General features: G+C 37.1%; 1 protein-coding gene and 1 non-coding gene across 2 annotated transcripts; both read left to right on the forward strand.

Moving 5' to 3' along the window:
- The first annotated feature begins 6,244 nt into the window (after positions 1–6,244).
- Positions 6,245–6,351, forward strand: LOC141669688 (small nucleolar RNA R71). The gene has a single exon (XR_012553956.1). It is a non-coding gene; the product is annotated as a small nucleolar RNA R71 (small nucleolar RNA).
- A 7,931-nt stretch (positions 6,352–14,282) lies between these two features.
- LOC141664799 (uncharacterized) lies at positions 14,283–14,843 on the forward strand. The gene has a single exon (XM_074470752.1). It carries the CDS (start codon positions 14,283–14,285, stop codon positions 14,841–14,843), a length of 561 nt encoding a protein of 186 aa, XP_074326853.1.
- Positions 14,844–15,208: the final 365 nt, after the last annotated feature.

Consider the following 15,208-nt stretch of genomic DNA (forward strand, 5'->3'; position numbering starts at 1 on the left):
TTTATTGCTTCAGACACTGACTGTCAATAAACAACTTTACTCTCACTGGAATCCTTTATGGTACTTTAAACAACGTCTTCATTAACCTCTGTCTATACCCTGTCTTCAATTTTTTAGATTCCTATGCTTCGAACACTGTCTATCTTCAATCAATGCCAATACACTGAAATCTTCCGGTAGCACTTGTATACTGAATCTTCAACATTTCTGAAACTCTGAAAGTCTTTAACCTTTGTTCTTCACTGAGACATGATCATATTAATGAACTTCTTTCAGTAACCTGTAGACAGACTTCAGGCCTTCTTCTAATCTTCTGATTCTTTGTATTTGCCTTGTCTTCATTCTTCCTGATTTCTTGTGTAGACGTAGTATTATTAACCTGTCATGTTATAGTGTTATTATCGTGTTGAGTTGTCACGTAACTGTTCATACAACTAAGTAGTCTCGCCAACATTCCTTCCTTTCTCCATCCTCTCATCTTGCTCAATTTCAAGCTCATAAGTTTTTACGATGCCATACAGTCTCTCCAAGGTAAACTCCTTGTAATCCTGTGAATTTCTCAATGAGACTGTCATTGGCTTCCACTCTTTTGGAAGAGATCTAAGGAACTTGAGGTTAGAGTCTTTTTTTTTATAGACTCTTCCATGCAACTTCAGAGCATTTAGTAGCTTTTGAAATCTACTAAAAATATCAGTGAGAGACTCACTTTCTTCACAGTGGAAGTGCTCATATTGCTGAATTAACAGCTGCATCTTATTCTCCCTTACTTGCTCAGTACCATCACAAATAATCTATATTGTGTCCCAAACCTCTTTGGTTATTTTTCAGTTAATGATGTTATCAAACATATCACCATCAACTCCATTGAACAATATATTCATGGCCTTCTTGTCTTTCATGATTTGCTCAATGTCAGGATCTGACCATTCATGCCTACACTTGGGAACAGATGGTTCATTGCCTGTTGTAGCTCTCATTGGTACATGAGGACCTCTCTCTATACAATCAACATAGGCCTCATCTTGGGAAAGAATATGTAGGTGCATTTTCACCTTCCTATGGTGATAATTATCTTTGTCCAGAAATGGAATTTTGACTCTAACATCCTTCTTGTTCATATTGTTGTTTGTTGTGATCTTTACACTCTTTGTACTTCAAGAGTTTGCTCTGATACCAATTGTTATTTCCTAACAATACAACAAGAATTACAGAAGGGGGGTTGAATATAATTCTGGCTTCTTTTTCAAGATTTTAAAACAGTTCTTACTTGATAATGTATATAGTGTTTGATTTGTAAAGTGCGGAATAAATGTTTTATATTATATCAAAACACAAAGTAATAAAAACACAAGCTTTTAAAACTTTCTGGTAGATTTGAAAGTATCCACCAGATATATATATATATATATATATATATATATATATATATATATATATATATATATATCGAATGAGAACCTTGTGAAGCTTGAATAGCTCACAGCTGCTTACAAGTAGAACCACTAAACTTACAGAGAAATGCTACAGAATACAGCCTGAAAATGTTTCTCTGAAAATGTGTGTGCGTAGTTAATTTTTCTACTAGCTACACTTGGTTTATATATCACCAAGTTTATATGACAAAAAGACAAGATAATAAAACAAAACATATCTAGTCTAACTCAATGCTGCTTCACTACTCTATTCCAGCATCTTTGAATATCAGAGCCGAGAGTTGAATAACAGAACTTGTTGCCCTGGCACAAATAACTTAGGATGTAGCTTCCTATCGTGCCACCTCTTCACCTTTTCCTTATACATTTTGTTATTCTCGTACGCTTGAAGTCGAAATTCATCAAGTTCATTAAGCTGAAGCATTCTTTTCTTACCAGCTGCATCTAAATCCAGGTTCAATTTCTTCAATGCCCAGTAGGCCTTATGCTCAAGCTCCGCCGGTAGATGACATCCCTTACCGTACACCAACTGAAACGGTGACATCCCAAGTGGAGTTTTGTATGCTGTTCTGTAAGCCCAAACAGCTTCATCGAGCTTTAAAGACCAATCCTTCCTTGACGGACAAACAACCTTCTCTAGAATGCGCTTTATCTCTCTGTTAGACACTTCCGCTTGACCATTTGTTTGCGGATGATAGGCAGTAGCTACTCGATGATTCACATTATAACGCTGCATCATAGAAGTGAACTTACGGTTGCAAAAATGCGATCCTTCATCACTTATGATTACCCGAGGTGTTCCAAACCTTGTGAAAATTTGCTTATGAAGAAAATTTAGCACTGCCTTTGCATCATTTGTCGGTAAAGCTTTAACTTCGACCCATTTTGAGACATAATCGACTGCCAGCAAGATGTACTGATTATTGCAAGACGAGATAAAAGGCCCCATGAAATCGATTCCCCATACATCAAAGACCTCGACTTCAAGCATCACATTTAATGGCATCTCATCCTTCCTTGACAAATTTCCCACTCTTTGGCAACGATCACACCTTAAAACAAACTGATGAGCATCCTTAAATAAGGTAGGCCAGAAAAAACCTGCTTACAGAATACGAGTTGCCGTCTTCTCACCTCCATAGTGTCCATCATAAACCGTGGAATGGCAGTCTCGTAATATCCCCTCCGTCTCACAGAACGGGATACATCTCCTGATGATCTGGTCAGCTCCCTGTCTAAACAAATATGGTTCATCCCACATATACCACTTCACCTCATGCAGAAACTTCTTCTTTTGCGCGGATGTCAAATTAGGAGGCATTATATTGCTGACAAGATAGTTTACAATATCTGCAAACCATGGTTCTTCCTCCTGAATTGCAAACAACTGCTCATCCGGAAAAGATTCATTGATTAACGTCCTATCTTGTGAAGTAGAATCGGGATTCTCCAACCTAGAGAGATGGTCAGCTACTTGATTCTCGGTACCTTTTCTATCTTTGATCTCTAACTCAAATTCTTGAAGTAAAAGCACCCAACGAATGAGTCTCGGCTTCGAATCCTTCTTAGAAACCAGATAGCGAATAGCTGCATGATCAGTGAATACTGTCACTTTCGTACCAAGCAGATAAGATCGAAATTTCTCAAAGCCAAAGACTATAGCCAAAAGCTCCTTCTCAGTAGTGGTGTAGTTCAATTGGGCCCCATTTAAAGTCTTACTCGCATAGTAGACCACATGGAAGAGATTTTTCTTGCGCTGTCCCAGAACTGCACCTACCGCATAATCACTCGCATCACACATCATCTCAAACGGTTCTGTCCAATCTGGTGCTGTAATAACTGGTGCCGTGATCAAACTCTCCTTGAGAGTCTCGAATGCTGCCAAACATTCATCATCAAATTTAAAAGGCACATCTTTCTCAAGTAAATTGCACAACAGCTTAGATATCTTTGAAAAGTCCTTGATGAATCGCCGATAAAAACCCGCATGACCGAGAAAACTACGGATTCCTTTCACCGAATTAGGTGGGGGAAGATTTTCAATGACTCCCACCTTGGCCTTGTCCACCTCCAGACCCTTGCTAGAGACCTTATGCCCAAGGATAATGCCTTCACGCACCATAAAATGACATTTCTCCCAATTAAGCACCAAATTAGTTTCCACGCATCTTTTGAGTACGGCGCGCAGATTATTCAAACATTCATCATATGAGTGTCCAAAGACGGAGAAGTCATCCATGAACACTTCGACGTTATTTCCAATCATGTCAGAGAATATAGTCATCATACATCTCTAAAAGGTGGCCGGGGCGCCACATAACCCAAACGAAACTCTACGAAAAGCAAATGTGCCAAATGGACAAGTGAAGGTAGTCTTTTCCTAATCCTCTGGTGCAATACAAATCTGATTATACCCGGAATAACCATCCAGAAGACAAAAATACTCATATCCCGTCAATCTGTCAAGCATTTGATCAATGAATGGGAGAGGGAAGTGATCCTTTCTTGTGGCTTTGTTCAATTTCCTATAATCCATGCATACTCTCCATCCTGTAACTGTTCGAGTAGGGATGAGCTCATTCTTTTCATTTGCGACCACAGTGATACCTCCTTTCTTAGGAACACATTGTACAGGGCTCACCCACGAGCTGTCAGAAATAGGATAAATGATGTCTGCATCTAGCCATTTCAGAATTTCTTTCTTCACCACCTCCTTCATGATGGGATTCAGTCTTTGTTGCTGTTCCACAGTTGGCTTACTTCCTTCCTCTAGCAGAATTTTATGCATACAATATGAAGGACTTATCCCCTTGATGTCTGCTATGGTCCATCCTATAGCCGATTTGAATTCTCTCAAAATCCTTAAGAGCTTATCTTCCTCACTACCTGAAAGGTCAGCTGAAATAATAACAGGTAACGTAGATGAATCACCTAAAAAAGCATACCTCAAGTGTTCAGGTAATGGTTTAAGCTCCAAGGTAGGTGCTTCCTCTATTGATGGTTTGAGCTTCCCTTCAGCATTCTTAAGGTCAGAAGTACCAAGAGATTCAAATGGTATGTCGAGCTTTCGCTTCCATGGAGAAGCGTTCAGATATTGTAATTGCTCGTTGCTATCTTCATCATCACTGTCAAATTCCCCCACTAAGGCCTTTTCCAATGCATCAGACATTAGCATGTGATCGAGTTCCGACGTAACCGCAGAATCAATCACATCCATTTTTAAGCACTCCTCATCTTCTGTAGGGAATTTCATTGCCTTGAATACGTTGAAGGTCACATCCTGATCTTGGACCCGCATAGTAAGTTCCCCTTTTTGCACATCTATCAAGGTATGGCCAGTAGCCAAGAAAGGCCTCCCCAAGATTATGGGAATCTTCTTATCTTCCTCAAAATCCAGAATAACAAAATCTGCAGGAAAGAAGAGCTTATCCACCTTGACAAGCACATCTTTAACTATGCCCCTTGGGTAAGTAATGGAACGGTCAGCCAATTGTAGCGACATGTATGTGGGTTTTGGATCAGGCAGATCCAGCTTTTTAAAGATCGACAAGGGCATCAGATTAATGCTTGCTCCCAAATCACAAAGGCACTTATCAAAAGTTAGATTGCCAATGGTGCAAGGAATGGTGAAGCTTCCTGGATCTTTCAGTTTTGGTGGTAACTTTTGCTGCAGAACAGCGCTGCATTCTTCCGTGAGAGCAACGGTTTCAAGGTCATCCAGTTTCACCTTCCTTGAAAGAATAGTCTTCAAAAACTTCGCATAACTAGGCATTTGTTCCAGAGCCTCAGCGAAAGGTATATTGATGTGAAGTTTCTTGAACACCTCCAGAAACTTCCCGAACTGTCTATCCAGCTTTTGTTGCTGCAATCTCTTAGGAAAAGGTGGTGGAGGATAGAGCTGTTTCTCCCCTGTATTAGCCTCAGGCAGAGTGTGTTCAACAGTAGTCTTCCTTGGTTCCGCCGCTTTCTCCTTTTGCTTAGATTCTTCATCTCTAACTTCAGCTTCGACTTCTTTTGCCTTTTCAGCATCAGCTACTTTTCCAGACCTTAAGGTAATAGCCTTGACTTGCTCTTTAGCTTCCTTCCTGCCTGGTACTTCCGTGTCACTGGGAAGAGTTCCAGGTTGACGATTGAGCACTGCATTGGCTAATTGACCGATTTGATTTTCCAAGGTCTTGATAGAAACCGCCTGACTCTTGCACAACAGCTTAAGTTCCTCAAAATCAGCACTAGTAGGTGCAGCTGCACTTCCCTGTTGAGGATATGATTGCCTTGTAGCATACTGCTGTAGTTGCTGGAATCCAGGTGGGTTAAACTGTTTACTCACTCCTTGCTGATATGGTGGCTGAATAGCATTCTGATTATTCCCCCAGCTGAAATTTGGATGATTTCTGTTGTTAGGATGATAGGTCGCTGGCACAGGCTGCTGTTGTCGCTGATAATTATTCACATACTGAACAGATTCGTTGACAAGAGAACACTGATCCGTAGCATGAGAACCTGCACAAAGCTCACAAACCATAGCTATTTGATTAACTCCATACGTAGCCAAAGAATCAACCTTCATTGATAGTGCTTGGAGCTGGGCTGCAATAGCGGTGGCTGCATCAACTTCCAGAATACCTGCTACCTTGCCTGACGTCATCCTCTGAGTTGGGTTTTGATGCTCATTTGCAGCCATCGTCTCGATAAGATTATACGCCTCAGTATAGCTTTTAGCCCATAAGGCGCCTCCAGCTGCTGCATCGAGCATGGGCCGAGATTGGGCCCCCAAACCATTATAAAAACCAGTGATTACCATCCAATCCGGCATTCCATGATGTGGACATTTTCTCAACATTTCCTTGTAGTGTTCCCAAGCCTCGCACATAGATTCTGTAGGTTGCTGCGCAAACTGAGTAAGAGCACTCCTCATAGCAGCAGTCTTTGCCATTGGATAAAACTTCACCAGAAACTTTTGCGCAAGATTTTGCCACGTAGTGATTGACCCAGCTGGTTCAGAATGTAACCAGTCTTTAGCTTTATCCCTCAGTGAGAATGGGAAAAGCCGCAACTTGATAGCCTCATCAGTCACGCCATTATACTTAAAAGTGCTGCAGATCTCGACAAAATTCCTTATGTGCATGTTGGGGTCTTCAGTTGCCGCTCCTCCAAAAGAAACAGAATTCTGCACCATCTGAATAGTGCCCGGCTTGATTTCAAAGGTGTTAGCTTGAATAGCCGGATGAAGGATGCTTGACTGAATGTCATCAATTTTAGGCCGAGAAAAATCCATAAGAGCTGGATCAGCTTGAACAATACGATCTCCCATGTTTACTGGTTCTTTCTGCTCAGTTCCTGAATCTGAATCCTCAAAATCTAACTTCTCCGGTGTATCAAGAACTTCGTCTTTCTCCTCAGCTGTATCTAAGGTCCTCTTGCGAGCACGAGAACGAGTTTGCATAAACGTTTGCTAAAGTACCTGAAACACAACCGAAAAGAGTAATTAACTACTACGTCCTAATCACTGAGTCCTAATGACCAATGATGGTAAGTACATAAACTAAACAAATACGCCGAGTCCCCGGCAGCGGCGCCAAAAACTTGTTAGGGCGAAATCACGCACTAATATTCACGCAAGTATACGCGTTCGCAAGTAATATAGAATACTTTCTAGTTCGTTCCCTCAGAGACTCAGACTAATTTATTGTCTAATTTAACTCACTCACCAATGTATGACTACTTCTCAATGTTAAGATAATAACACTTAAAATTGTTGATTAAATATTAACTATAATTAACTACTTAATTAACCACTTAACTAACACTTCAATTTATCAATAATAAAACACTCATGAGATCACAACTTCATTATTACTTCCTTCTATAACCATTGTTATTACCTTTAGCATGTGACAGTGATGATATTAATCGAATAACACGAAACTGATAAAAGCCAACTTTCATTGTACTAATACCATTCTACCAAACATCCATAATTAAGATAGAAGTTGAATAGTCATCAATTATGTTGAGTTCCTATATGTCTACAGAAATTGACAACACAACGATTTAAGCACAAGTTATTCCTTTTTGATTACATAGGGCAAATAAAACTGTTAGAGTTACCCACTAATCATGCACAACGTACATGAACCTATGCTAGCATGGCAAGTTCTAAATCTCAAGATCCACCGTCGCTTCACAAGAGATTAACACCCTATCTTATATGTTCGCGACGCACATAAGACGAATACGCACAACCAATACTAGATATCATGCAATCATCACATACTAAAGTATTAAACAATTAACTAAAGAATTCCATAATAAATCCGTTGCAACCCCATGATCACGATTAGCCCATAATAGAACTTATCGCCATCATGGGTTCATATGAAATCATGATAAATAAATACAAGAAAATAACAACTAAACTGATTATATTAAAACAGAGTACGTCACAAGAGTAAATAAGTCAAAGCAAGAAAACTAGCATCCAACGTTACAACGAAACAAGAATCACAAGAATATATGCTTCCTCTTCGTTGCTGTGTGCTAAATCGGTCTTCTTCCTTATCTCCTTCGCTTCTTGCAAAACACAATCTAAAACATAATCTCCTCTTAATACTCTATGAAAAACGTCTCAAATCTACCTATATAATAGTCCCATAAAACTCAGATTACATAGAAGTTGGAAGCCAAACAGAAGTAGAAGTCTAAAATAATATATCTTTTTCCCCGACCCTGCGCGGCCGCTCAGCATTTCTGCGCGGGCGCGCAAGGCTGCTGCGCGGCCGCTCAGCATTGCTGCGCGGGCGCGCAGGACCCTACTGGAAAATTTCCAGGTTTGCTCCGTTTCTTCGCCGTAATCTGCCCGTTCTTTTCCTCTCTCAATGGTGAACACATGTCAAGGCTTATTCTTGATGATTCCTCCTCTGAAATGCAACTAATACCCTGAAATGCATAAACACTAGAAAAACGCATCAAATACACAAAATACTTGATTTCAAGACACCAATTTAAGCCATTTTAAGACGTTCTAAGTGGTATAAAATGCCACTTATTAGTAGCTTACAAGCTGAAACTGCCACCTTCTAGCAGAATCCACCACGTCTTCCATGTATCCCAACTTCGGCGAGCAATTGGGTCTGTTATCTGCAATCCAACTATTCCAGAACAACTTACTACTGAGTTTGAGCTTGTGGTGGAACCAGAAGAGTACTGGAGGTCCGACGTATTTGCAATGAATAATCTGAGCACTTGAAATTTTTGCTTAAGTGGAAAAATCTACCAGTATATGAAGCCACTTGGGAAGAGGTACCAGCAATCTCCAACTGTTTTCCTAACTTCCACCTTGAGGACAAGGTGCTCATTTGGGGGCGAGGTAATGCAATGAAATGCACAAGTCCAACAAGAAGCTGCAAGTGTTTTCTAGACATAACAAAAGGGACTAGGCCAGGGATAATTTTATCAAGGTCCGGTCAATTAACGTGAAAAGGAAATAATAATAAAGATGAAAAGAAATGCAAAAACAGAGAAGGGATGGAGGAGGAGGATTAAGAGGAAAGGGGGATGTAATTGGGGTTATGTGATTATTGAATAAAAATTAAGATAGAGAGGAGAGCACTGGGTCTCTCGAACAGCCCCCTGTATTCAAATTCGAATTAGAGTTGAAGCTTACTGTTAATTACTGTTCTTCATATATGTTAGTGTTCAAATATGTTAGTGTGTTCTTTACATTTACTTTACATACCCAAAATAAATTCAACATAATGGTTCCCAATCATTACAACGCCATGACTCTAAAATCTAGCCTAATGATCCACGGTCTGATACGAGGACCACGAGTTCATTAACTGCCAGCTTTCTTTGTCGTCATTGCTGCAGGGAAATTTTTTCAAAATATAAAAAAGAAATGCTTAGACCAGCAAAAGACACTAATGTGCTGAATACAACATATATATGACTGGGTGGAACTACAAGAGCCTGTTTTGAGAAGAGAAACATGGAATATCCTGGAGAAATCATAGAACAGTGACGAAGAAAATGGTTCCACAAAACCAAAAGACTCAAGCACAGTCACCAAGTAAAGGTCCAATGCAAGAGCAAAAGTATATTATCAACTGAAGTTCTAGACCTTTACAAAAAAATTGCAGCACATAATTAAAATTTCATGTTCAAGACAAGTTAGAGTGCTAGACCTTTACAAAATCGATAGTGCATCACATAATTGAAATTCCATGTTCGAGAACAGTAGTAAAAGTAATCTACATTGATAATAAGGAAAGAATGAAACTTTGGAGAAACTCATCAAACTACATTTGCATATTAGTGTACCTTAGTGTAATCAAGATCACCAGGTTGGCACTTCAACTCTCTTATCAAATCATCTTTATTCGGCAATAAATTGTGATACAACCCGTGCCAAGTTTTCGGTATAATATCCGGAAACATGAAGTGAAGAAAATCATCTATGATTTCCTTACTGGTAAAGTGAGGGATTAAAAACTAAAATCTTATTTAAAAAGAATAATTAAGCTTTTCACTATTAGAAATCTACACAAAATCTAAAATTTGGTTTTGATAGAGTAACTTACGCCATCGATAAAGTGAATATAACAAGCTCTATGATATATCAAGAGATCAATACTTCTTCGATACCGTGAAGACTTGTGCCTAAAAACTTTGTCGTATAGTGGCACGTTTGATATTTTCGAACTCCATTTGTGATTGTAGAATGATTTCCCATGAAGCACATTTGACATTATAACTTTCGACCGGTCTTTCTTGTAGATTTGAGTGAAGGCATAACAAAAGTCTATTCTCTGACTACTCTACCAAAATAAGGGCATATGACTTACGAAATACGACAAATTCCTATACAACATATAAGAACAAATCAAATGTAATTTTTTTTTTATTGAAAGTCTATAATCTAGTTAATATTTAGCACGGAGTTGAGATTAAACATGCAGGTGATTTAGGCTACCAGATTTTACGGAAGACTTTATATGAAGTTAAAAGTGTGTGGAAAACAATAAACGAATGATGAACATGTGAAGCAAAGGTGTGTAAGACTGGAGCCAGTGGCCCAGTGTTCTTGAAAATATGGTTGGCAAGTAGAGGTGGCCAACCGTGCGGGTTGGGTGGTCCGGGCCGGGTTGGAAGCGGGTTGGAACCGGAAAAATTGAACACTTAACCGGCACTGGGAGACGAGCGAATCGGGCCGGGCTGGGTTGAGCTGACATACGGTAACCCGGATTCGGCTCGGTTCGCGGGCGGTTCGCGGGTGGTTCGCGGGCGGTTCGTGCGGGCCGACAAGATTCCCGTAGATCGGACATATAGAAATCATCTATTTCATCATACTACATGTGACTATACAATTCTCGTAGATAGCGCTTATAGCAATTCTTTCATTTACCATACTGTAACTTCTTGACATATTCAACAAAACACGAAAAAAAATTGGGGAAAAAACTCTCTACAGTGTAGTTTAATACATACAAACTGAGAAATAGATACAAACAAGATCTGAGACATAAAGAAACAACCTTTGGATTAAACATTTTAGATCAATTTGATTATGTGTATTAGGATGTAGCATGAAAATGATCAGATATGGTAGATATTTTGAGAAGCAGCGTAGCGATGGAGATGGATAGTTCGTGCCGCCTGTGCGGGCCGTGCGGGCTGTGCGGGTTGCATAGTTCGTGCGGCTCACGCGGGCTTCGCCTGTGCGGGTCGTGCGGGTCAGTGCCGGTTCCAAATTTTTAAAGTTAAATTCGTATTCGGTTCGCTTCTTTCGGCGGGTTGTGCGGGTTTGAACCGGCCCGAATCGGGCCGAATATTTTACGGTTTTCGTACGAGCCGGTCCCGAATGTGCGGTTCGAACCCGCACGTTTGGCCACCTCTATTGGCAAGAGATTATCTACATGCATGCAAGGTGATAGTTGTTGGTTATTAATCTGAACTAGTTGATAACCCCTGCTAACGGGCGAGATCAAAATATCAATATTAGATATTGATTATAGAAATTTATTCTAAATTATAATTAAATATATAATTAAAATAATTGTACGATTATTATAATTTATCTTTTGATTTTATATGTAGTTTTCATTAACTCAAATTTTATTAGAACTACAAACTCAACATTGTTAAGTATTGCATATACAATACAATACATTTTATATCGAAATTTTACCCGAGTAATGAGCAACACAATTAACGGACAATTTAACAAAATATTAAATTAACATTACTGAGTAACTACATATTAGATTTCTTATTATTAGCTAGATTTATGTTTTTATATAATTTGTGATCGCATATTTTTTTCTAATAAAAGTATTTTTTATGTATGTATAAATTTGCATTTGGTTCTAAAATATAATTTTATAGATATGAATTTAGAAATTACAATGTAAACACGATTCCATTTATATAAAAATCATATAAATATATGATATATAAGAATCAAAAAATGGATAAAATATTACATATAGAATTATAAGTCATATAGAAAAATGATATATTTAAAGCTATCGTAAGATTTAAAAATGGTGAAACCAAAAGTTTTGAAACCGAAAATGGGTGAAACCAAAAGTACACTTTTAAGAGATTGTTTCTCCTATTAATAACAACTAATATTCCATTTGTCACATCCAATTGTATACATTTTTTTAATAATTGACAAGCACTTTAAGGTGAATATAAAATATATCTCCATAATTTAGTTTTAAGTTTTTCTTCTTTTTTTTGTATTAAAATTCAAACATCAATTTTTTATTCAAAAAAAAATAAAGCTATTTACGGAACTATACTTTAGAGGACCATTAAAATGCGTGTGGAACCCCGTCCCCCAATGTATACAATCCAGAGGACAGAGGGAGTAGTTGATAACGCGTGCACCAAGATAAAAATAATAATATTAAATAATGATTATAGAAATTTATTCTAAATTATTATTAAAATATATAATAAATAAAATTATATGATTATTGTATTTTTTTTAAAAATATATATATAGTTTTCATTACTCAAATCTTATTAGAACAACAAAATTATATGTTACTATGTACCTGTTGTTCAAAAAGACATAATAACTTTTACATCAAAATTTTAGTCAAGCAATGAGCAGGACGATTGACGTAAAATTTAACAAAACATTAAATCAACATTACTAAGTTATTTCATATTAGATTTCTTATTATTAGCCGAATTTGTGTTTTTATAAAACATGTGATTGTATATTTTTTTAATAAAATATTTTTTAAGTATGTATAAATTTGTCTTTGGTGCTGAAATATAATTCTGCAGGTATGAATCTAGAAATTACAATGTATATACAATTTCATTTTTATAAAAACAATATAAATATGTGGTATATAAGAATAAAAAAACGGGTAAAATATTACATATAGAATTATAAGTCATGTATGAATAAAAAAAGAATAAAATTTGTATATTTAGAGATATAGTAAGATTTAAAAAGAGATTAAATCAAAAGTTCGTAAAACTGAAAAGGGGTGGAACCAAAGTACCCCTTAAAAGATGGTTCCCTTATTAATTAATAATAACAATGTATAAAGGATTCCATTTTATTATTTTGATAAAAAATAAAAAAGATTTCTACGAAAATTAGAAATATATGTGTAACATGTTGCTCCTTGATTTCACATAAACAACTAAGAAAGCACACCTCCCTCACTTCATACTTTGTGAGAATCAAAAAGGATAAAAATAATATATTTAGAGACATGAATCGTAAAAGGTGAAATCAAAATGTGATGGAATCAAAAAATAAGTAAAACCAAAATAATACTTAAAATTAGGTTTCGTTTATTAATAAAGAAAAACGGGTAAAAATAATATATATAGAATTATAAATTATATAGGAATCAAAAAAAATAAAAATAATACACTTAGAATTATAACATGAATCATAAAAAGGTGAAACCAAAAGATAGTAGAATAAAAAAATAAGTGAAACCAACTTAAAAAGTTTGACCGGTAAAAATAATATAAAAAGAATTATAAGTCATATAGGAGTCAAAAAGAATATAAATAATACACTTAGAACTATAACATGAATCTTTAAAAGTGAAACTGGTGGTACCAAAAAATAAGTGAAACCAAAGTATAATTCAAAAAAAAAAGAGTTTTCGCTTATTAATAAAGGATTACAAGTCATATAGGAGTCAAAAAGAATAAAAATAATACACTTAGAATTATAACATAAATCTTTAAAAGTGAAACCAAAATGTGATGGTACCAAAAAATAAGTGAAATCAAAATACCATTTAAAAAAGAGGTTTCACTCATTAATAAAGGTTATTAATTTGTTTTTATTTAATTTATTTGTGTTATATCCAATCATGGTATTGGACTAAACGTCTGCAGTTCTAGTTATTTGAATAAGTCTACGGAAACGTGACTTTAGGTGTTATTTGTTGTGCCTTCTATTTATGTGTATTCAGTTTCATAATAAAATTAGCACTTAGATCAGTGCAAGCTTTGTTCTTAGTTTTACACTTAGTATCAGAGCTAGAGTAGCCGATGTATGTCAAAATATATGCCCAGAAAGTAGATAACAGAAACAGGAAAGAACAAAAATGGTACGATAAGCCTGAGTTATCCCATGCTGAGGCGATGAAAATGCGAGTGTGTATGTAGGCCCATAGTGTGTGGGATGCAATTGAACCAAAGGGTTTAAGGCCAACTATTGAAGACAAAGTGGACAAGACTGCCTTGACTGCCATCTACAGGGGCATTCCCGATTACATTTTGTTAAAACTGTCAGAGAAGAAGACTGCAAAAGGGGTTTGGGAAGCCGTGAAAATGATGTGCTAGGGTGCTGAGCGTGTGATGACGGCAAGGGTGCAAACATTTAAAGCTGAGTTCGAGGCAATGATTATGAAAGAATCAGATTCACTCGATGAATTTTATCTGAAATTAAATGGAGTGGTGACAAATATACGGGCTTTAGGAGAAAGTGTTGATGAGTCATATGTGGTTAAGAAACTATTACGTGTTGTGCCAACTAAATTTCTGCAAATTGCTTCCACCATTGAACAATTTGGGAACCTCGAAACATTGACGGTTGAAAAAACTATAGGTTCACTAAAGGCACATGAAGAAAGGTTGAAAGGGCAGACTGATAGTGATGGAAACCAATTACTTCTAACCAGAGAGGAATGGAGTAAAAGAGAACAGGAAGATAGCAAGTTATTGTTGACTCGAGAAGAATGGATGAGGCAGAGCAACAAAGCTGAGGGATCACAGGGCCAAAGGTATCGCGGGAACAATGAAAATCGTGGCAAGGATGAAGGAAGGTGTGTTCGAGATAAGAGTAAAATCATATGTTTCAATTGTAGTGTCTACGAACACTTTGATGTAGAATGCAAAAAGCCTAAACGAGATAAGTAAGTCAAAGAAGAGGCCCGTATCGTGCAAATCCCAGATGATGAATCCGTTCTACTTCTAGCAAAGTATGATCAGAATAAAGGGAATGTAGATGTCATGCTGATCAATGAAGAAAAGGTAACACCCAGACTAAAACTCAAAGATAATAATTTTGTAAAATCAAATTTGTGGTACCCGGAAAATGGAGCCAGTAACCACATGACAGGGGAGAAGTCAAAATTCGATAAGCTGGATGAACGAGTGAATGGAAAAGTTAAGTTTGGTGATGGATCAATGGTCAAGATTGAGAGAAAGGGCTCGATCGTTCTACAGTGCAATAATGGTGAAAGAAGAACATTAAGTGATGTGTATTATATTCCCTCGTTGTG

The sequence above is a fragment of the Apium graveolens genome, chromosome 6, assembly GCF_009905375.1.
Source record: "Apium graveolens cultivar Ventura chromosome 6, ASM990537v1, whole genome shotgun sequence".
Taxonomy (NCBI): domain Eukaryota; kingdom Viridiplantae; phylum Streptophyta; class Magnoliopsida; order Apiales; family Apiaceae; genus Apium; species Apium graveolens.

Coding starts and splice junctions, on each gene's coding strand:
- LOC141664799 (XM_074470752.1), top strand. CDS start 14,283: ATGACGGCAAGGGTGCAAACATTTAAAGCTGAGTTCGAGGCAATGATT.